Genomic DNA, 23,640 nt, shown 5'->3' on the forward strand with positions numbered 1-23,640 from the left:
GACAATGTATTACACCAAAACATTTAAAATGACTAATAAAAGCACCAGTAACCCATTATCATTACTTTGAACTTTAATATTTTAGCACAGGGGCTGCAAGTATTTTTTGTGACTTTACAGCACACACACTTATGTTAACTTAGGTTAAGTCAAGCAGTCAAAAATTGGCAAAAAATGTCAGCACAAAAATCATGTTTAAGCCCACTTTATTAAGCAAAAAAACAAGAAATACTGTATTATGTGAAACAGTCACAGTTTCAGTCATTTGCTAAGTCAAAGGCATCCACTCACGTTCTACTACAAAAACCTTTCTGCGAGCAACGAAGACCGACAAATAATTATCTGAATCTCATTTCCATAAATGATTCCATTTCAAATACCGTACACAAAGCGAACACAGCCAGAAGTTCAATAGTAGAGGTGAGAAAATCTGAAAGTGGAATTCCCAGACGATAGGACCACAACAGCTGCTGTTAAAGCATTTCACACAGGAGACTTTACTTCAGACATTACGAAACACCTCCAAAACACACACATTTCATGTCACACCTGCATATCTGTTGATTACTGTTCATACTTGCTGCAAAGCCATTAAATCACACATCTACACAGATCTGACTGCTAGAACGAAGACAAGAAAAGCAAAGAGTGAAAGAACACGATGCGGCTTATTGAACTCCCTGAACCCACAGCCTAGACAACAAAAAAAAACAGTGTTACTTATCAAATCTAGATCAATGACTGAGGCGGAGATGTGGATAAAAGGGGTACAAGAAGGATTTTGGCTAAGTTTAATAGACATTGCAACTTAATAGCAGGAAAATGTCCCATATATTTCATACATTCACTGTATAATAATTAGAAAAGTGTAGTGAAATCAACAAACACCTGTATTTTTTTGTTTTATAAGATGAATTTGGGTGATCAAATGACATCTTTTGTAAAAAATAACGATGCATATTGAAGTCAGTGGCTTAGCAACTGTGTTGTTGGCTTAGGAACTGTAACCTCTGTGTGACTGCGTCAAGAAGAGGTCAGTAGTTTCATTTGTAAGGACTGAAAACACGAGGAACGGTGAGGTAGCTTCTGTCCAAAGGGGCCGTTGAGCCAGGGTGTTCAAGGTGTTTCTTTATAACAATAGTACAGCAGGTGTTTTCCAGTTGTTCAGAATGCTGATGAAGTAAAACACAACCCCCCCTTGCTTCTCTAAAATGTATAACTAGTTTCTGTTAGTTTTCTGAAGCAGTAAACACTGACTGTAACTGAACAGTGAGGCTAAAAAAAGATACACCAGAGATCTGTTCAACTATTGACTGGACTCATCTGGCACTATGGAGTCAAGACATGCAAGTCAGTGTAGAGTGTCACAGTAATGGGCTCATATCGGTTTGATGGCTCCACATATGGTTGATGGCATTGAACACTGTGCAGTATGTGTATCTTTACACTGGAACAACATATTATCCCTTGCAGTGTTTTTTTATGGTTAAAAGGGAGTAAGGGGAAAGTGTTGGAGAAAGGCACATCCATCTTCTTCTGCAGGATAGAAAGTCATCATTCAGGAAGCTGTTTACTGTGATGGAGGACAGAAGCAAAGAAGTCAATAGTAGTGTACACTGTCTGTAGCCATATGAACACCAATATATGTATATATATAATATATTCCAATATTATTTTATTATTATTAATAATAATAATTATTTATTTATTTTTAAAAAACACATAGAAATGTGGACGTTAAGGGTGGGGATGTTCCACAGCATGCTCTAACTACCATGGTAGAAATTAATCATAGACTCAGTACCTTATTTGGAACTACTGCATTTGCATCCTAAGAAGGCGTCGCCTACCCTGAGTAGCAGAGTTTAAAAACCCATGTTAAGAGATTTTTTTAAAATCACTATATATAATTAATGAAACATACTGATGACGAAATGTGGTCTCTTAAACCCTTTCTCAAAACACTGCTACACTGAAACCAAGATTAGGACAGAAAAATACTGATAAATACTGATCAGTCAAAAAACAAAGTTATCTGGTACCTCAGGGGCGTCGTCGTCATCGTCTGGAGCTGGTATGATTCTACCAGTCATGGACCCCACTCCAAGCACCTTGGGCGATTTATCAGCTTTAGGTGTTCCTTCCAAGACCACAACAATGTACTCTCTCTTTGGACCTTCTGCCAGGGTCTCAGCAGCTGCTTCTTCCACCACCACAGGGCTTGCTACTTCTGCAGCAGGGGTTGCCGCAACCTCTTCCTCAACTGTGGTGGTGACTGGTTCTTCAGCAAGAGCTGTGGTAACATCAGGTTCTACTGGCACCAAGGCTTCCTCAACCACTGGTGCAGCCTCCATTGGTGCAGGGGCCTCTTCTGCTGGTGCAACCTCTACTGGTGCTGAGACCTCTTCGACAACTGGTGCAACCTCTACTGGTGCTGGGGCCTCTTCGACAACTGGTGCAACCTCTACTGGTGCTGGGGCCTCTTTGACAACTGGTGCAACCTCTTTTGGTGCTGGGGCCTCTTTGACAACTGGTGCAACCTCTTCTGGTGCTGGGGCCTCTTCGACAACTGGTGCAACCTCTTCTGGTGCTGGGACCTCTTCGACAACTGGTGCAACCTCTAATGGTGCTGGGGCCTCTTCGACAACTGGTGCAACCTCTACTGGTGCTGGGGCCTCTTCGACAACTGGTGCAACCTCTACTGGTGCAGGGGCTTCTTCAGCAGGTGCAGCCTCTACCGGTGCAGGTACCTCTTCTGTGGGTGCAGCTTCTACTGGGACAACGGCCTCTTCTGCTGGTTTAGTAGCCTCCTCAACTGGTGCCACGGACTCATTGATGTCTTCAACAGCTGTTGCCACCTCTTCCTTTACTTCAGTGATCTTTGGTACGTCTAGAGCAGAGGCAGCTGCCAGCGGCACTGAAACACAAAATCCATCCATGCAAACATCATTGATGCTGAAGTTATATATTATTCCCACATTAAGGTAACTCAACTTGTGGTGTTTAACAAAATCCAGTGACAGCAAATCTATCTGGTGGATTGCAACAACGTGCAGGTGCAATGTCAACGCCTAGCAGTAGAAGGAGATTAACCAAAGGTGCAACAGAAAAGCAGTGTTAGTCGCTAAGGGCGTCGATGTAGTGCCATAAACCAATGAAGATCTTCCATATCGGAATAGGAATAGATGATAAATATCAACACGCACATACGCACGTGCACCGTGATTTCTTTCACTTTTCCCCAAAACATGCAGCGGTGCTGATATACAATATCTGTGAAGAGACTGGGAATTTTCAACAACACAAATGGAACATACTTTAGGTCATCGTGCACATATCAAACTGTGCAGAAGGTAAGTGTTGTGTCTTGACGAATACAGAGGTCACAGTGCATCTCTGACACAGTGTAGTAAAGTAGAGTTGGGCGCAGAAATCAGTGAGAAGAAAATGCAATGCATATGAAAAGGCATTTATTAAGTGAGCATTTCAATCAAGCTGAAATGCTCACTTAATAAATGAAAAGAGCGACATCTGCAAGTTTCATGGAGACCAACATTCAATGCGAGAGACTTTAAACTGGAATGGATAGCTAGAAAAGATTCTTACTTACTAATACAAATTAGGATTAAAAGACCAATTCAGACAAATTAAAGACGGCAGTAAACCTTTCCGCTTTGATAAAGGTTTTATTGTGTGGCTTGATGAGTTACCCTAAAATGTTCACAGTGCTCATTAACCAGTTATAAGTCAAATAAAATAATGATCACATATGGGTTAAATCACTCAGTGACTAATGAGTTTCACATTACACTGAAGATAAAAAGAGCACACTGCAGAGTTTGTACAGAGCCATCTCCTTTTGCTGTAGGGTATACACAACTGCTCTTTGACACATGGCGAGAAAGTACAACAGTACAGAGATTTTTTATGAAATACAGTGTTTGGTCAAATCTCGTGATATAGCATAAGGCCCTTCGTAACAAAAAGATATCAATAATTTAACAGTATTTGAGGGCTGTTCCTGCCGATTCTGTGTTCACAGTGATCACATTTATTTCACCCATAACTGCATAAGAGTCACATAAAGACCTCTTTGCCACTTTGTAAATGTTTCACTGTGGTGCACAGCTGTAAACCAAGAGGGACCTGCTGAGAAGAGGGCTCCGTTGTAATCTGAACAAATATAGACATCGCATACGGTGATCTACGCTGCACACCAAAAGAAATCTTACAAGAAGAAACGCTTAATTTGCTGCGCCCGATACCCACTCCAATAAATATGAGAGAAAATAATATACAGCTTTAGGAAAACAATAGAGGATGATGAACAAGAGGTGAACTCAGGCACCCAAGGAGAAGCAACTCCCCTCTAGTGGTTCTAGACAGTGAGCTACCAGTGTTACTGTTCTCAGTGGCTCTTAATTGAAAGTGGTTTAGAGATAGTCAAGGTTGTGTCTGGTAGTGTGTGTGTGTGTGGATCTTCAGGCCTCAGAGGCAGCTGCCTCCTCCTCCACCACCTCAGGTGAAGAAGTCGTACCGTTGCTGTCGGGCTCCTCTGCGACGGCGGTGGCTGGCTCTGCGGCAGCCTGGGCTATCTCCTGGACAGCTTCGGCCATGTGAGCCACTTCTTCCGCAACCGTCTCCACTTCCTGCGCGGCCTCAGCGACCACCTCCGCGGCCTCTGCGACCTCCTCCGCCGCCTCTGCGACCTCCTCCGCCACCTCCTCCGCCACCTCGGCAACCACCTCGGCTACAGTCTCTGCCTCGCCATCAGCGGCAGCCTCCTCTTCGCCGACCTCAGCCTCTCCGCCGGCCTCCTCAGCTGCCACTTCCTCCTCCTCCTCCTCCTCCTCTCCAGCTGGAACACAAGAAGCAGAAGGAGCGCATTAGCCAGAGCATTATATTCCATTACATTAAAGTCATTTAGCAGACGCTTTTATCCAAAGCGACCACTACCACATTCTTCTATCGACTACAGTGAGCAGTCACCCCTCCTCAACGATATCAAATCAGCGGTGCAGCTGCTATGTGCTTTCTACAGACACAGACGCTGCATGTTAGAAGATAAACCAACATTTTAAAAAGCGGCAATATACAAGATTAATATTATATTATCAGCAGCTGGGTTTCCATCCAAGGTGTGTTGAACTACACAACGGAGAGGGCAGACTCAAATGTAGTAGGGCTGTCACTCTATATTCGAAATTCAAACCACCCTTACAACAGTGGGATAAAAATATCAATATCTGACCGGTAACAATCTTACGGTGGAAAAACACCTCACAGTTTTATGCCTCGTGTTGCAGTTTATCCATGTCCGTCCAAAATATCATCCCTTCATAATTTTTATACTTTTAAACATGTAGAATTGTCATAATTAGAATAGCTAGCACATGAATTCTTGAGTTACGTACAAAAACGTGTTTTGTGATGTCACCGTGACCTTTGACCACCAAATTCTTATCAAGATGAACCATGTGAGTGCAAGTGGACGTTTGTGCCAAATTTAAAGACATTTTCACACAAAAAAAAGGTGTTTCTGAGATATGGTGTTCATGAGAACGGACCGGACGGACATAAGGTTCAACAATGCAGAGCGAGGGTTCGTGGCTTTCTTTGGAATAGTTGCATATTAGTTTCTCATTCATTCAAACTTCATATTTTTCTTTTGAAGTGACAGCTCTACAATGTAGATGACAACAAGACGTGTGCTAAATATCTTTGTCAAAGATAAAGCGTCTTTAAATTGTCAGGTGCTTTCAGATAGTGAGCGTTGTTTTTTTATGTAAACACAACAGCAGATGTGCCACTCTCCTGAACTCGCACAGCTCTTAGCTGCTGCATTCAAGGTTCATGGCCGGGGGGTTTACACGGGTCTTTTCAATGCAAACTGTTGTCATCCGGTCATGCCAGGACGCTTTGACTGTCAAGCCTGTGCGCTCAGAGATCAGGATCGGACCAGCCAGACCGCATGCCGAGGTGGCCTGTGTTGTGTCCACATGCTGTCCACACCTCAGTGGTCTCAGTGAGGTGTGGACAGTATGTGGACACAACACAGACAATTTATTAAATGTAGGTCTCCATCATCGTCCCCCCACACAGGAGTTCATCTCCTGTGGAGAGCAATGGGAAGAGAGGACAACCAGGCTGGAGCACAGCCTGCTCTCTGAGTCCTGGTAAGTTACCAATGATGAAGATGATTTTGCCGCTTTAAAATAAAAACAGGGGACTTTTATTGTGGAAAAAAGACAGGAAACTACTACTACAGGAAAAAGCAAAAAAAACAACATTCTACCGTTTTACAGCTGCTCCTTTGACCGCAAAATATATCCGATGGCCATCATTGAGGTTGCGTTAAATGTCAACACACATGTGGGGACACCGCTGAGCTCCGTTCTGGTGCGTCCGATCACAAGAGGTGCATTGAAAAGACAAGTGTAACCTTGTTAGACTAAGTGTATATCAACTGTGTAAAAAATTAGATGGACAGGGAGCTGGATGGAAAAATAGCTACCAGCAGGCTGATCCAGAAGCACCTCTTCTAGACAAGCCACTTCAAAAATATACCACTGCCTCAGTGAATACTTCTGGAGAAAAACAACAAAGAGGCGACACATTCACAACATTAAACTGCATGCAAACTCAAAGACAGGGAGGAGCATGACATAGACAACGAGAGGAGAGGGGGAAGGGAAAGGGGAAGGAGAGGAGTGCGGGTCAAGGTGCAGGGTAGAAGGGGGTCAAGTTGAATCTTGGTTCTTACCATCCAATTAACAAACTATGTGCTATCTGGAGCTCCGACAGCAAGTCTGACAGCACAGACAGCCCAAGTAGGTTGAGCATCTTTAATCTTTAAACGGAGACATCATCCACCATTTCATCCACATTGACCATCAGCAGAAACACACAAGTTGTGGGAGACTGGCCCAGGAGTCCACTTTGACTCGATCAACACTTGAGCGTTGACTATAGTGATTGACAATAGCCTTCTGGTACGTTAGAATTTCATGCTATGGGTAAAATGCTCAAGACTTGAGCATACATGGGGGGTGACTAGCTCACTAGGCTAAGAGGGTTGTCTGGGAACCAGAGGGTCGGCAGTTCAATCCTTGGCTGGGACGTTAGCTGAGTCGAAGTGTCCTTGAGCAAGACACTGTCCCCCTAACTGCTCCCTGGGCTCCCTGGGCGCCTGTCATGGGCAGCCCACTGCTCCCTGCTACAGGGATGGGTCAAATGCAGAGAAGAATTTAAAAGAGTGTAATAAATTAAATTAAAATTAAATACAACATGGAGGAGATGCTAGTTCCTACTGTCCTTTCTTTTGAAAAGTGCAGGCATCTCCCGCTGAATGTAACAATACCAACCTCTGCTCCTCCATCACCGTATGGTACGCTGCAGCCGCTGCAGGTTAATGTTATGGCCATCGGTGTGCATCATTTCAGTGTTAATGTTTCAAAAAATACAATAACAACATTATTGTCTCTACCTGGTGCAAGCCTGAAGGGGATCATGCGTTGAGTTATATTATAATATTTATTTTTTTAGAATATATATTATATATTTTGGGGACATTTATGACTGTATGGTTGCAGTGATTCACAATTATGCAAAGCCTGTTTCATAGGATCATTGACTACTGTTAACGGGCCGTGAGGTGCTGCAAGTCATCAACAGCTGCTTCAGTTTAGAGTTTTATTTCCACTTGCAATTCAGAATTGTTCCCATCCAGATTTGCATGCCAAGGTAAGACGATGGTGGTTTGTATTCATTCAATTTAGACTTTACAGCAGTGGACGTCCAGACACCTCTATACTGAGTCTACGTTTCTAGTATTTTTCTTCCTTTTAGAAAACTATGGAAAGATGAACCCCATAACTAGAAAAGCTCAATCCAAGAGCATCATCAAAGGAGGCGACTTGCAACCATTTAATCCACTATAAATGTTGTCATTTCATTGTAATGCTACTTTCATACTGAAAACACGACCGCTATAAAAAGGTTTCCCAAATCTCAATGAATAACAATTTATTTTTTATGATTTTTGAAGTGGCTCCTTGAGGCTGCAAATACAGTGGATAAATAATGGCTCACCACAGATAAATCTACAGTACATGTTCACCAAATGTCTCCTTCAAACCCACAGTGGTTTTGAGTAGTGATGAAGTCCATTGACTAAAGAAAAATCCATTAATATGGTTTCAGACACTTCTGTCGAGTCCATTTATCCTCTTCACAGTGTTGTACATTAACATTTATCAGCAAGCGGGGTAAAAAAAAAAAGAATGAAGGAAGGTGCACGGAATCAATATCCTTCACAGACTTGTCCCGAGGTTTGAGGCTGAGTGGAGCACTCTTTCTTTCTTATCAGTACAGGAGGGGAAGGGAGGGAGAAGAGAGGGATTTTTCCCTTTTCAGATCCAAAGAATCCAGTTCTAGGACGGATCTCCATGCGGCCACAGAGGACCTTAGCTTTACCATTACACTGAAAAGAGCAAAGACACAAAGAATTAGAGAAATGGGAGGAAGGAATCTTGCTCTCTCAAAAGAGCCCAGTTCAATTTACACAAGGTCATTTTCAAACTAAAAATCAACCACAGAAGCGGTGTGTAGTTGGCAAAAAAAAATGGGTATGAGCTGCTACCAAGATGCACTGGTGAGGTTGATGGCGAGCGCTCTAATGAGAACAAGCTGGCAAGCAAACTAAACAGTTTGTCTCACTTGGAGCAGAGATATCTATTAAATAACGAAGAAAGATCTGAAGCCTCTTCGAAACGCAGAGAAGTAGGAGGGAGACAATGAAGAGAGAGAAATGAGGGATTGAGTGGTATCAAAGGAAGAGACTGATGGAGACTGAGAACCAATCCCAATGTACCCCCTAAGGCCTTAAACCCTAAACCCTCAAGGACTTAACTGATGTCAGCTGGTAAATGAAATGGTGTAAATACAAATGAAACAACTTTGCGGCAACATATCACATTACCGTGACAATATAAAAAAATATTATGTACAAATGTGGGTACTAATTTTACATTTCTTACTCCCTCATTTGAATGTCTTCCAGGCTCTTTCCTCACAAGATGAGAGGTCATTTCAAATAATCTATTTACATATTTTTGACAAAACAGCTTTAATGACAAAATCTTGAATCCTTAATGTTTCTGCGTAAATGTAATATGACAGGCTGAACACCCATGTGGTGTCCTCTTTGTTTAACATTTCTTACGTCTTCATGCTTCCACTGGTAACCCCGTGTTTAACGTCATATTGCTATGAATTGTGGGTAATTCCCTTGAGCAAAGTCAGCAGAAATGTGGACTAGCGGAAAGTGTTCATAAACGGCTCAAAATGTCAGAAAGAGTCCTAAAACATCCGATGATTTTACAGTGAGACAGCACTAAACCCTTGAGGACTTAGCGGGAGCGCGGCTCAAAATCTGTGCAAGTAGAGATTGGGATTGGGCCTAAGCCTTTTGGCCAGTAGGATAAGAATTCTGGAGAGTTGAGACTGGGGTCACATGGGAGGACGGATTTGTCAAAATTGGATTGGCTGAGTATAGCCAAGCTCTATGAGGACTAGGATATGTTAAAGAGGAGTTGCAAATATGGGCACCGGCAAAGCTTAGCTCCTCAGGATACACTAAATGATTGCTGTTAATGTATTTATGTTCCCTTTTTTAACAAATCACAGAACCTCAGTTCCACCCCCTCCCCATTTTAAAAACCTGTTCTGCTAACCTTCCTTTGTTCCATTCTTTTCTTATATTGTGCAAATTGAGTTCATCAGTAGAATCTATTATTTAACCTATATTGATTGATATCTTTATTTTCGTGTCATGAACATAACGTGTCCAACCCTCATGGGTTTATAAGACACCAAAATTACAGCTGCAGTGGACAAACATTTCATTGAGTTTCATTCAATTACAAAATCACAGGTTTCTTCACCGCTCGGTCTTAAACTAAAAATGATGCCTTTTCTCCCAAATAAAATCTGCTACAAAAAAAAGGTTCCTTTCCTGAAGCACAAACTCAAGTTTTTCCATAGTCATCCAGCCAAAAGAAATCTACATGAGTGTCATTTTACTAAAGAGTACATCCCTCATGTCCCCCGTAGATAGGACAGTAAAACAAAAAGTGCACCTCATTCTCAATTTCACCTAGCTCACCCAACAAACCTCTATTTGTGTGATCGTCTAGAGCCAAATATTAACCAAATGTGTGTAAAATGAGACCCTTTTCACTGATGGAAGACAAATAAGTCAACCATGAATATTGGCTTTAGCTCTTTAGTCTGCAGCTCGGTTGGCATTGACGTAGATGGAATGACTACCGTCACAATCATTTCCGTTTTAGGTGTGGCCATTTTAATTTCAGTGTAAATCATTGACTAATTCTCGCCGTCGGTGGGCTAATCTTGGAACCATGAGTGTTAAAACAAATACACAGTGATTAGTGCGATCATGAACTTTCATTGCAACCAACGTTGGAGTCAGGATAGTAAAAGTACCCCAGAGAAGAGACACCCAATCAAGCCCACAACCGACATCCCCTTGAACTCAAGACAGCATTTTAGTGAGCATTCAGAAAGTGTTCAGGCAGTGTTAATGAATGGAATGCTGACGGTCTGTGACAACGTGACTTACCCTCTTCTTCGTCCCGGCCTGCAAGCAAACAGAAACATCATTCATGTCATAGAATCAAGCCACAGCAACAGTAGCTGAGCAGTGAGGAAACGCAGTTTCAGCAAAGGTGGCTTTGTTTCTTTAACGTCGTTAACTTTTCTCTTTACAATCAGGCAGACAGTTTACATTCTGTTACAGCTTAAGAACAATGATTTTTGATATGCATTTCAATCAATTGGTTTCTGTATAAACACGCTAGTTATGCCATTTGTTTTCTTAGGTTTTCACTGTTATTAACAGTGAAATGGAGATTAAATTTGAAAATCCAACACTATTGTTATTTATCACACAGGATTTGTCCTATGGGGAGCAACAAATGTATTAAGTTAACTTTGGTAAGTTATACTTTTTGTGTTGAAAATTTGGTTTGAAGGTGGACAAAAGATTCCTCAAAAGCAAAAAATGCAGTTCTACAACCCCTAAAACTGCATTTGTCAAGGTGATCGTTTCTTACTGTATGTGATGGATAGACTTTATCTCCTATGCATTAGTGTCTGTGCAGTGATTGTGCTGCTGCTGACAACACACTGTCAATTGGTATATTTGATCCATTCATACTTGTCAAATGGATCACGTGAACTTATCTCATCCACATTAGGATGGATGAGATAAGTGGGCATGGGCAGTTAAGATTATGCTAGCCAGAACAAATAAGAAGCAGACTATCAGGGATTACAAACACTAATATGATATTCAAACAAAATACACACAGTCGTGTGTACTGGACCAGAGGATGTTTATTTTGAGAGGAAATTAGTCATGCGTGTGTCTCTACCAACAGACCGATCTGGGCCGCTACGTGACTGAGACTGTCCCACAATCCTTTGCTTGGGGTGAACGCAGTCCGTTTGCACAAAGTGAGGCAGAGCAGTTCAGTGTGAATTAAAGAACCACGCTACATGTTTGCTAGATGGTGTTATGAATAGAGCATAGGGCCTATGTCCTTAGTGAAGTGGAGCTTCACGCTTACTCTTTGGCATACACTATTAAGTGCTAGATCAGAGTTGTGATAAGTCAAAGTACAACATTTGTACACTAAGGACACATCTCTATGTTTTATTAATTTGCTTGAATTATTCTCATCATTGTTTAAGTGCAAATCCAACACAGAAAGACCTTTAGCCCCCTGTAATATACCTTGAATTACATTCTGACAGAACAATCTGCCATCAAGCAATGCAACAGTTAAAGTCTACTCCACCAAAAGGACCAGACATCTTACCAATGCTCATTTCTGTTCTAGAACAACTTAATGTTGTCATCCTTTGAGTATGTGGTAAAATAATACTGATTAAAATGGATTTATGTTTCAATTAAAGACAATGCAGCGTATTTAAATTGACGATGGCTCCGCACTCATCCTGCTCAGCGACTTCAACATCCAGACCGATAAGTTAGAGTCTCTTCTTTCCTTCCTCTCCTCCTTTGACCTTTACCACTCCTCTTCTCCTCCTACCCACAAGGCCGGCAACCAGCTGGATCTTATCTTCACTAGACACTGTTCTGCTACTAACCTCTCTGTCACTCCCCTCCAGCTCTCTGACCACTATTTCATGTCCTACTCCCTATCCTCTCCCCCCTTACTTCCTCCACCTAACCCACATGGTTTCTACCCGTAGTCATCTCCGCACCCTCTCCACCGCTGATCTTTCCTCTTCTGTTACCTCTGCCCTCCCTGACCCTGAATCCTTCTCTCTCCTATCCCCTGATACTGCTACTGATTTTCTCCTCTCCACCCTTTCCTCTTCCTTGGACAACCTCTGTCCCTTCACCTCCAAGCCTGCACGGCCAACTCCACCTGCCCCATGGCTGTCGGACTCAGGGCGTACTGATAGACAAAACCTAAGAGAGGCTGAGTGTAAATGGAGAAAAAGCAAACTTCCAGAGGACCTTCTTAACTTCCAATCTCTTCATTACACTTTTTCCTCCTCTCCATCTACTGCTAAAGCTGCTTTCCTCCGCTCTAAAATCCTAACCTCTGCTTCCAAACCTAAAAAACTCTTCAAAACTTTGTCTTCACTCCTCCAACCCCCACCCCCTCCTCCTACTTCCTCCCTTCTCCCTGATGATTTTGCCAACTTCTTTGACAAGAAGGTAAACGATATCAGATCCTCCTTCTCTCAGCCCCCCTCGCCCTCTCTACCCTCTCCAGGTCTTCCCCCTCAGCTCTCCCTCCCCTCTCCATGCCCCATCTTACCCTGTCGAGGTCATCAACCATGTTACATCTAACCGCCCCACCACATGCTCCCTTGACCCGATCCCCTCCCTTCTTCTTCAGTCTATTGTGACTGAACTCCGTCCTTTCCTCACCCACCTCATCAACACATCTCTTGTTTCAGGATGCTTTCCCACAGCTTTCAAGACTGCCAGAGTCACTCACCTTCTGAAGAAACCATCACCCCCCCCCACCCCCCACCCAACGGCACCCTCCGCCCCCCCTTGAAGGTCGAGTTAATTAATTTTGTTTAAATTTATTTTCTATATAGCGCCAGATCACAACAGAAGTCATTTAAGGTTCCCTTTCCCATAGAACAGGTCTACACCTTGTTCTTTTATTCATTCATTCCATCTCACAGGAATCTGTGGCAGACAACAAATAATAATAATAACAAACCATCACAAACTCAATGTGCTTAATTAAAAAGTTGATCAGGAATTAGTTAGCTTTAGAGCTTTAAATCGATATAATTTGCCAACATGGAAAAAGTTTTAACATAGAACCTAATATGGTTATGATCTGGTCTTGGATCAACAATAGTGTAGAGTGGCGGAAAAAACTTTGAAAAAGTGGCAGGTGAGGAATACTTACTTTTAGGGGGCCATGGTTTAGGTACCCACTCATTCTTGGGTCTGGCATTGATTTCTGCAATGCGGTCGTTGAACCTGGCGCTGTCTGTGCTCACAGTGCTGTATGCCTGTGGGAGGAGGAAAAAAGTGTGAAACTGATCTTTTCCAGTTCATGAAATGAAAGGATTTAAATTGTCATTTTAGAAGATTGGCTCATTTGTTGCACTTAAACATTTTGTTGAGGACACAATGCCAACGTTGTTAAGTGCAGGTTAGCATCGTCGTAGTATCATGATGATCAAATGATGAACTGATGAAAAACAATACAACTTACGTATGACACAGCGCCAACAAAGGCTCCACCACACAGCAGGGTGTAGACTATGTTCTCCCCAGACCCACCAGGAACTGATGACATCGGTCGCCGTTGCACAACTGGGAAGGATTAAAAGGTCACATGTTAAGCTCTGAATGAACCACATGACAGGAGGCTGGTATAGCGCCTTTCTAGTCTTCCAACCAGTGCGGTACAGTGTCCCCGCTCGTTACACCTAAAAAAAACAAAACGCTGAAAACTAATAAAGCTTGTCTTGTGTCAACTGAGACGACATTTACTGCCGCATCAAAACGTTCTCACTCCCAACGCGTCAAATGCCGACACTTCTTTGGTGCTCCTACTCCTTGTGACGCTCTACGTTCTCACTCGCTAAAAGATCTTTCACCAGGAGGAATCCCCGGTGAGAAGTCCAAACTGCACTAAATTTGTGTGGCGTGAACTCGGCAGAAGATCATCCGTCTCCACAAACTATCATCCGTTGAGTGTTACATTACATTACAGTCATTTAGCAGACGCTTTTATCCAAAGCAACTTACAATAAGTGCATTCAACATTGGTAATCAAAAGAACTACTAGTCACCAGAAGTCATAAGTACATTTCCTTTTCCAAACAAGCATCTAAGAGCATGAAGCAGAGCATAACTCAGAGCCAAAGTACAGTGCGGAAACAAGAAAAACAGTTAGTGCTATAAGTAATACCAATACAATAAGTGCAACAAGCTAGTATGAATACAATAAGTGCTAAGTGGAAGGCTCAGGGTAGCACTTCCTGAAGAGGTGTTTGATGGTTCATTATTTTCTGCTTAGAACGAAACCATCTGAAAAATATTTTTTTACATGTCATTTAGAGCACGGTGTTTCTTTCTCTCTTCTACCGCTCGCCCTCTCAACTCGCTCATGTCCTCTCTCTGTCCCCAGAACTTTATTTCAACCCTGGTCTCTGCAGGTTGCAACACTAGTAACGGATTATTGTCGATCCGTACAGATCCCCCCTCACGATTCTGCTTGCATGTGAACCGCGGATTAATTACACAGTTTAAGGTTAACCATCACAGTGTGAAATAAAGTTTTACTGACGATCGTCATCTGTCAATATTCATTAAAATATGTTATCAGGACATCATTTATACTTTCTGTTCACCGATCTCTGATAATATTACATTGTAAACAATTAATCCGCGTTTAAACTGGTGAGAAAACTTGAATAAATCCAGTTGTTTGGAGGAGACGTTTTCACAACAATATAAATAGATATTAGAGATGAACTATGACTTGTTTATAATACCTCTAACAGCTTATATAACATAATTAAGATTAGAATTGACATTTGTTATAATCCATAAAAATACAATTATTAATTAATTTCCTTATCATTTGAATTGTGTGTTTTTATTAAGAAAAAAAAAACACTATAGATGATTATGACAAAGTAAAATGATAACATTTAGAATCTTTGATAGTTTAAACTCACTTTAGAGTGATTGAAATCATTTTTTGGACTGTGACAAAAAAAATGTAAACCTTGTAGACCAGTTGCTGTAATCAAACAACAGAGGGATCTGTTTCAGCCGATATGGATCATCAATGATCAGTAATTAGTATCGGCAGCAAAAGAATGTGATCAGTGATCTCTAAAAGTTGTATTTGCTCCCTTTTTTCTTTTGTGCTGATCTGATTCGTTATCAGATCCGTGACTCCGATCCGTACCGTGAATTTTATGATCCTTTGCACCACTAGACAGAACACAGAGGATACGAGAGAATGATAAAACTCACATCCATTGATCACATCGGCTGCTTTGCCTCCATGTGTCCTCACTGTTGATGACACTTGACTCATAGCAGCTTTCAAAAAGATCCCACAGGTCAGGATAACAATAATGGTTGGTCAGTTTCAGTCAGTGGACCCTCCTTAGAAGGTCCATTCTGAGTCCACAGAATTCAACAGACCCATCGTAATTTTGATTGACAGAAGCGTTAGCCAGTAAGGATTAAAACCGTGGCGCGTCGCCTGAAACGTGCGTAAAGATTCCCCGAAAATAAAATCCCTTCCCCCACGACGCATAGTTAGACAGACCCTTGTTTCTACACGGGGACATTTCAGAGACACACCGGAAACACGTAGAAATATTGTTGATGGAATTAAGCGGAGATTTACAGCAGAACAACGAAAAGGTAAGGAGCTTTGGATGATTTTGAAGGATATTGCGCATTGTGCTTCTGGTGTTTGTTTGCTCACAGCCTTGTGATGGTTTACCGGAGAGACGATCTGATGGTAGTTCTGGAATCTATGTCGAATGCTCTTGTTTTTTGCTATCTCGGTTGTCTATGCTAACCGTTAGCTTTGTGATGCTAACTCAGAGAAGAGTGAGTTATGGCTAGAAATACGTGATATTGTGATAAATCTTTTATTTGCATATAATAGTTGTGTAGAATGGTGTTTGGAGTTTGTAAAAATGTCTTAGATTGTTTGTTTTACCCAGATTTTTTTTTTTTGTTGGTATATAACATGTACATATTCATAAATTGTACACATGCATAAATGGACTTTTTTCGACGGTAAATGCTACAGCAGACCCGAATTTGGGTCCGTCGGGCTTAACAGGTTTTAACAGCTGGAGAGACTTTTGAGAAGTTTGTGTCTGTTCACATGATCACTGTACTTAACAATAGTAATAATACTAATAACTAATAAAGACACACAGTAATCATCACTGTAGAGGTGTTTTCTCTCTCTAGTCTGTAACCTCTTTAACAAACGGTGTCCTGTTTATGAGCGCAGGATCAATTTCTACCTGCAGAATGCGTTTGTACATTTTGAAATTCAGATTGTCACGTCATTATTAATTAACCCAAAATATGATTATGGTTTCTCTTGAATACTGGAATAAATGTATTGTATAAATGTAAATTTAAATGATAAAACTCATCAAACCCTCAGAAATGATCAGCCTCACATGACTGAATGAAATGACAATAAATTATGTAAAAAGCTCTCTCTGACTTTAATTGTATCCATAATAAAAGTTATTGAGGGAAATATCAGATCATGAAAAGACAAATCTTTCTAATAAATGAAGAAAGTTGTTTGAAGTCCTTTTGTTGTTCAGTCTACAATGAACATATATTTAAACCAGACGGTGAATCAGAAAACATATCAAATATAAACTAGAGTTTAATCTGTGATCTGTCTTCACTCTTGTATTAAACTCCAGTCAGTCAGTCCGATCGGCTGCAGCGTCCAATCACATAACTGATGAACAATGAGGGGCCGTGTCGGCCGTTAAAACACTTCCTGGAAGCCTGTTCTCGTGGTTCCTCGCTCATGGCACCTCCTCCATCCCTCCTCCATCCTCGCTTCTCCGAGCTAAATAAGAGCTTTTGGACGGCCATCATTATGGCGGTGCAGAACAACTTCCGGTTCAAGCGAGGATTGAAGAGCGAGGAAATGACAATTTAGAGACTTGGGAAGTACCCTGATAGTTTCTACCTGAGAGGGAAACAGAGGGTGGGGTGCTACGCTACTAGGACAAGAGAGTCAGTTGAGAGGGGGTTACCAGCTGTAATCATATGAGCCACGTGAGCAAACCAGTGGGAGAACATGCACTAAAAAGGCGCGCACGGCTGGACGGCTATGTGAACAAAGAGATCTGACAACAACACCCACAGAGGGAGAGAGACCAAACTGCCCCCGGGGGGGGGGGGGGGGGGGGGGGGGGGGGAGCCGAGATGGAAGCTAAGCTAACCCAGCTAGGACACCAAGCATCATGATGTAAACACAGTCAAAGTTGATGGACAATATTTTTCCTTATGTTGGATTGTTAATGGGAAGATGTCGGTCATTGTTTTTGTTGCTGCTGTTTACATAGTTTATGATGCTAATTAAAAAGTTGCACTACAGGAATGCACTACTTTTTTAGTTTTGTTTGTCATGTTTGTTGTGTTGCAAATGGGCTATAACTGAATTTTGTTGTGCATCCCTGTGTTGCATGATGACAATAAATGATCCTTGAATCCTTGAACAGATAGCAGCAGTGGCCACACAATATTCAAACAAGAAAATTTGATGATGCAATGCAAATATATGGCTGTACGTGAGTGAGAAAGTGGAGACACTCCCAATATATCACCAACAGCAGTGATGACAGAAGTTTAGCTGAATAACGCCATCTAAAATTAGAAGATGAAGATCTGACTACATATCTTACCATACCAACACATAGGACCACCAAAGGACAATGTTAAAGATCTCTCAACATCAAATAGCCTACTCATGGCCAGCAACGAATGGTGCATTTGTCATCTGTTGAGCAACCTCATTATTTTATACATTGTACATGCAATCCAAAAGTTTGTTTTATTCAAAATATTGGCTGACGTGCCCTTAAAATAAGGTTTTTAATACACATTTAAGTATGCATTTGAAAAGGCTAGGGTTCAACGAGCCAGCAGACTCGTCATGTCCACGCAAGGCAATGTCACGGTTGTCTGTACACACCGTTAAGCTGAGATGCAACGTTCGTTGTTCCCAGAAAGCATAACTTAAGGGCATTATCCACATGTGTTGCACAACTCTGGTGTTTTACCTTTTGAAAGATGTTTCAAGTCTTTAAATCCACCTGCTGTCCAAACAGTTTTCATATCCGAAAAGAAGACATTTTTTAATGCTAGAAGTTAAACAAGTTGTCCTTTTGAACAACTCGTGGTTGAATTATCTTTTCCTTCTTGAGATATGATCAAATCCCAAACGTTTTATTTCCAATTTTTGCTCAAGGTGTAAAAAGCTAAATCGTACTGTAGTTAGATAATCCACACGAGTCATCACGACTATTGTAACGTTAATGTAAGTACAATATCACGTGTACACCCTTGCAGCCCTTAATGTGCAAAGGACCCTGGCCATCAGGCCCCACTCACGGTCCGAAAGTTTACATGAAACGCATGCACACTTGCGCATATGGTTTGTTGGTCCAGAGCTGTATACAAGTGCAGTAGGGCCGGATCTGCCCCACCAAACGGAAACGGGCACAAAGACACACAAGTTACACACACAACAAAGCAATATGTTTCTAGAGACGAGATTTCATTCAGAATATGATGTCAATTTGCAAACATTTTATGAAGTAGACAAAGATGATTTGCCATTATTGTGTCTGAAATAGAGAAAAGCCTATAACTTCTTGTACAACAGCGCCCTCTGGTGGGGGCTGTGCCCCGCGGACCCTTAATGCAAAGATCGCAGATGGATAGTATGAAGGTAGATTTGTGTCTTTATTACGCAAACAAAAAAATATGTTTTGAAAGCAAATTTCTCGCACTGCAATCAAAAATCAAGTTTGTAAGTGAAAACATATAAACTGAGAATAAATTATTTGTTAGTTTTGCTTATGAAACTATAATTTTTGGTTGCAAAACAAAAACCTTTGCTTTCAAAACCAAAAGCTACGGTTTCAAAACCAAAAGCTACGGTTTCAAAACCAAAACGTAAAGCTACAAGTTGAGTTTGGACGTAGTGGGCGGGGCATACGCTGCTGAATGAGCCAGGAGTTTCTATTGGTTGGTTTGACTTACGTTACATGCACGCAGAAAGTGAAGCTTCATGTCAACAACACCTCATGTCGTTCTTTATAAAAAGAGACTCTACGACACTAACAACATGAAAACAAAGTGAAGTGCTACCACATTTAAAATAATTGTAACAAAACAGAGCAATATAATGTCAACTTACCTCCATGCCACTCATCACAGTAACCTCTACAGTGGAAGTAGATGCCGGGATCCAAGTCGAACCCACCAATAGAAACTCCTGGCTCATTCAGCAGCATATGCCCCACCCACTACATCCAAACTCAACTCGTAGCTTTACGTTTTGGTTTTGGTTTTGAAACCGTAGCTTTTCGTTTTGAAACCGTAGCTTTTCGTTTTGAAAGCAAAGGTTTTTGTTTTGCAACCAAAAATTAGTTTCATAAGCAAAACTAACAAATAATTTATTCTCAGTTTATATATTTTCACTTACAAACTTGATTTTTGATTGCAGTGCGAGAAATTTGCTTTCAAAACGTATTTTTTTGTTTCCGTAATAAAGACACAAATCTACCTTCATAGATAGCAGTTGTTCCCTACTGTATTAATGCTCAGAATAGCTTGAATAGTTCAGGGGAACAGTGCCAGGGTTAATTGGCACAGCTGTAACCAGTTGCCAATTATCCCTCATTTATTTTATTTGTTTATTTATTTTGCAGGGACAATGCACACCAATCAACAGTAAAACTGTAGGTGAGCCAGAGTTAGTCAGAGAGGCTAGTTTTCATCTGCTGTCCCCGGCCAGATGTTCGAAGGCTGCCTAAAACTTACAAAATTTCAAATAAAATGGAATTGAAATTCATAGATAGACAGTAACGTATAGACAAAACTAATACACATATAAGCAAAAGAAAAGTGTACGACACTAGAGCAGAGCAGAACAAACCCACCTACAGTACAAGCACATATATAACACTGAGACACATAACACACATCAAAAATGGAAAATAGTAACACTGAACAAGACAAGTGCACATATTGTGCCATTCCTTAAGGCTATGTTTGAATGTTTTGTATGTCCCTTTAGCAGTAGCAGGCTGGGGCTCTGGTGGCCGGTGGGACACAGAGGAAGAGGAACACCAGCCCACGACGGTTGATGCACACTGGCCTGTGTGCGCTCCAAGGAGCCGGGCTGCAGGAGGTAGTGCACGGCAGTGTAAACTTTTGGTTTAAGTTTGTAAATAAAATACGTTCGAGTAAACCTGAACTGCTGAAGATGGTGTTGTGTGTTGAGGAGGACCAGCGAGTAGCACAGAGTCGGCTACAGTCATTAACTAGTTGTAGTAGATAGTTTGGCTGTATGGAAGTGGGTTATAGTACTTATCCATAGCCAGTGTACAGGGACTTTGTCATGTCCAGTGTTGAGGGTGTTAAACTCTTCATATTCTCAGGAACTAATCCAGCGTCCAGTGTTGAGGGGGTTAAACTTTTTGTGTTCTCAGGAACTAATCCAGCGTCCAAGGCTCTGACACAACACCCTGTTATTTATACCGGCTAATCGGCTAAACTCTAAGCAAGGTTGGAGTTGGTGGGGGGGGTAAGGTGGCCAGTGGGGGTGCAGGTCAAGACGTCGGGAGGATTAGACCATGATACCGTCCTCTTGTTAAGTGGTAAAGTGTCTTGCTTAATAAGAACACATCGACATGAACTTGCGGGTATTGAACTGCCGATCCTCAGATTGAAGGACACCCCTATCTGCTGGTGCTCTATCATTAGGCCTACATTTTCACTCACTTAACCTTAAGTAGTTTCCAATGTTTCCATGTGTCACCCATGGTTACGTAAGGTCATTATCAGCGATGGAGAGAGAAGCTACTGCCACTGCCACTGGCGTCAAAGAGCTTACGTCAGCCGCACTCTTTACATTAGACCGCAGTCACACAGCATCACGTGACCGACAGCGGCTACCATGTTTCCACGCCACCCGCAGCTCGTGAAGGTCACACACGAACGTATACATGACGTTCAGTTTTCAAACGGTATGAACTTCCCAGATAAGAGAAGAAAAGAGAGAGCGAGCGCGTGCCCGCGTTCATTCGGACGCGTGTGGTCGGTGAGGCCAGAATTACACCGGTATAACGCGTAACATGTCATTTAATGAAAATGGGCCAACGGACACAAGCTGAGAAGCGGCAGGATGACCGCTACGGGTTTGACCTGCAGTCTGCTGCTCTATTTAACACTCTGGCAGTGGATAGAAGAGTTAACTGTCATTATGAAATACTCCAACCGGGGCTCAAAGTATATCCATATGTCTCGAGACGCACACTTTAAATAAGAAAAATAAAGTACACCACAAACGTCTTATAGCCCAGCTTCAGCCCCCCAAAACAATAAATGCTCGAGTTGACCTTCACATCCTATGGGTAGCCATTGCCATTCTCCAGCTTGGTGGGGGAATGCAGCTATGCAGAAACATTCGCACGAGGACAACGTGTACTATTCCACACACTTCCGTCAGGAGGCGACGGAGGACGTGAGAAAACGTCACATTTAAAAGCGCAAGTGTTGCGTTAAAGAGAACGGTTGATAATACGAGAAATTCAGATTTTGTGTTTAGCTAATTGTCCCAGTGATGAACACTCACCATCCCGGGGCAACCTGTAGGCTGCTCTCCGCGCCAGAGGTCCACACCTCTGCCAGGCCGCTCTGCAGGAAAACATCGCTGCTCTCCAGGCTACGGTGGGGGGGAAGCAGAAATGCTGCAGGTTCAGCAAGTGCTGGATGAATGAATGGCTGCTTTGGTTCTGGTCTGGTCAGAAAAACGTGTGCGAGGAGGAGGCGGAGGGCACACTTGCTTTCTGTTGCGCAATGTGGTTGTGCGTCGCTATTGTATGAAGGGTGCTTAATGCCACAGAACGAGGAAGGTGAGGTGTATGAGAAGTCATTCGCACCCCCGGAAGAGGTTCAACATTTGATAGTGGCTAAAGAGACAACGGACCATCTCTGATAATATTACATTGTAAACAACTAATCCATGTTTAAATTGACAGGAGAGCTAGTAACATTAGCAGCACCACTAACGGCTAACAAACAAAGGTTCCATTCAGTTACATTATGATGCTCTCTTCAGTGAAAATGAATATTGGACAAAGGTAAATTATAACTTTATTAAGATGTGTTCACATGTAATCTCATAAAATGTAGTGCTGGTGAGAAATTTGAATACACATAGATGTTTGAAGGAGATGTTTTCACAATAACATTGATAGATATTAGAGATGAATTATGACCTGTCTACACTAGCTCTAAGCAGCTTATAATACATCATTAAAACTACTAATGACTAGATTTGTTTGAATCAATAAAATACTATTGTGTGTTTTCATGAAGAAGAAAAAAACACTATAAATTACTATTCCGAAGTAAAAGGATAACATTTGGTACTGACTTGAAAATGGTTGAAAGGAAAAAAATAAATAGTCTGCAGCCTTGTAGACCAGCTGCTATAATCAAACAACAAAGAGGTCTGTATCCACCAATCTACGGATCAATAATGATTGGCATTTAGTATAGGCGGCAAAAAAACAGGATCAGGCATATCTAATATCTAAGGCATATCTTTTTCTTTTGTGCTGATCCGTTCTGTGATCCGATTCGTGACTCTGATCTGTGATCTGATCTGATCCGTGAGTTTTATGATCCGTTGCACCACTAAAAATAAACACAAGAAGACAATCGGAAATAAATCAAGGTGTACATTTTATGGAATTCGTCATCAACCCTCTTAAAAGCAGCATGTGGGGGTTACCATGTCCAAATAACTTTCTCTCACGACGACCACTGTGATCCTCGACGCCACAAGCACACCACATGCTCAAAACCTGTCTGATATTTAAGATGAGACTGGGAAATACCATTACAAAGTGTAGAACGTTTTACTCACGCTATATCCACCTTTATGACTGCACTTCTGAACTGTTTTTTAAAAATCTCCCACCAAAGCGTGTCAATTTACAGCACTCCTCCCTGCTGCTGTTTCTTATAATGGCATCGATCACCCTCCATACATCATGGTGACTCTCATCCGCTCCACCCCTCTGAACTGGAAGAGTCACGTTAGGAGAAGCACAGAAGGTCGAGTCGCACACAAAATGATTTTTTTTTTTTTATGCAATTAAACTTTTTTTTCAAGCTTGCTCATTCCTGTACTGCTTTTACAGGCTCTGTTTTTAGGCACAAAATGTTACTGTGGATTTTACTTCACATTTTACTTAAGTGTTGTCCTCCATGTTAGCTACTGTATGACCCTT

The 23,640-nt window shown here is 41.8% G+C and overlaps 1 protein-coding gene across 3 annotated transcripts; it reads right to left on the reverse strand.

Moving 5' to 3' along the window:
* Positions 1-189: 189 nt before the first annotated feature.
* mgarpa (mitochondria localized glutamic acid rich protein a) lies at positions 190-22,204 on the reverse strand. Of its 3 annotated transcripts, XM_068714197.1 has the most exons (8): positions 21,975-22,204; positions 13,803-13,903; positions 13,491-13,596; positions 10,643-10,660; positions 4,538-4,858; positions 2,043-2,917; positions 1,805-1,851; positions 190-1,573 (listed from the first exon to the last, which is right to left on the reverse strand). In XM_068714197.1, exons 1-7 carry the CDS (start codon positions 22,048-22,050, stop codon positions 1,816-1,818), a joined length of 1,533 nt encoding a protein of 510 aa, XP_068570298.1. In that variant the 5' UTR covers positions 22,051-22,204; the 3' UTR covers positions 190-1,573; positions 1,805-1,815. The 3 variants fall into 3 exon arrangements, with proteins under 3 accessions (XP_068570298.1, XP_068570299.1, XP_068570300.1); XM_068714198.1 differs by lacking the exon at positions 1,805-1,851; XM_068714199.1 differs by lacking the exons at positions 190-1,573; positions 1,805-1,851; positions 2,043-2,917; positions 4,538-4,858 and adding an exon at positions 8,009-8,482.
* Between the last annotated feature and the right edge of the window lie 1,436 nt (positions 22,205-23,640).

This window comes from Cebidichthys violaceus, unplaced genomic scaffold, assembly GCF_023349555.1.
Source record: "Cebidichthys violaceus isolate CVI_PGR_0920_01 unplaced genomic scaffold, fCebVio1.0.p SCAF_2, whole genome shotgun sequence".
Taxonomy (NCBI): domain Eukaryota; kingdom Metazoa; phylum Chordata; class Actinopteri; order Perciformes; family Stichaeidae; genus Cebidichthys; species Cebidichthys violaceus.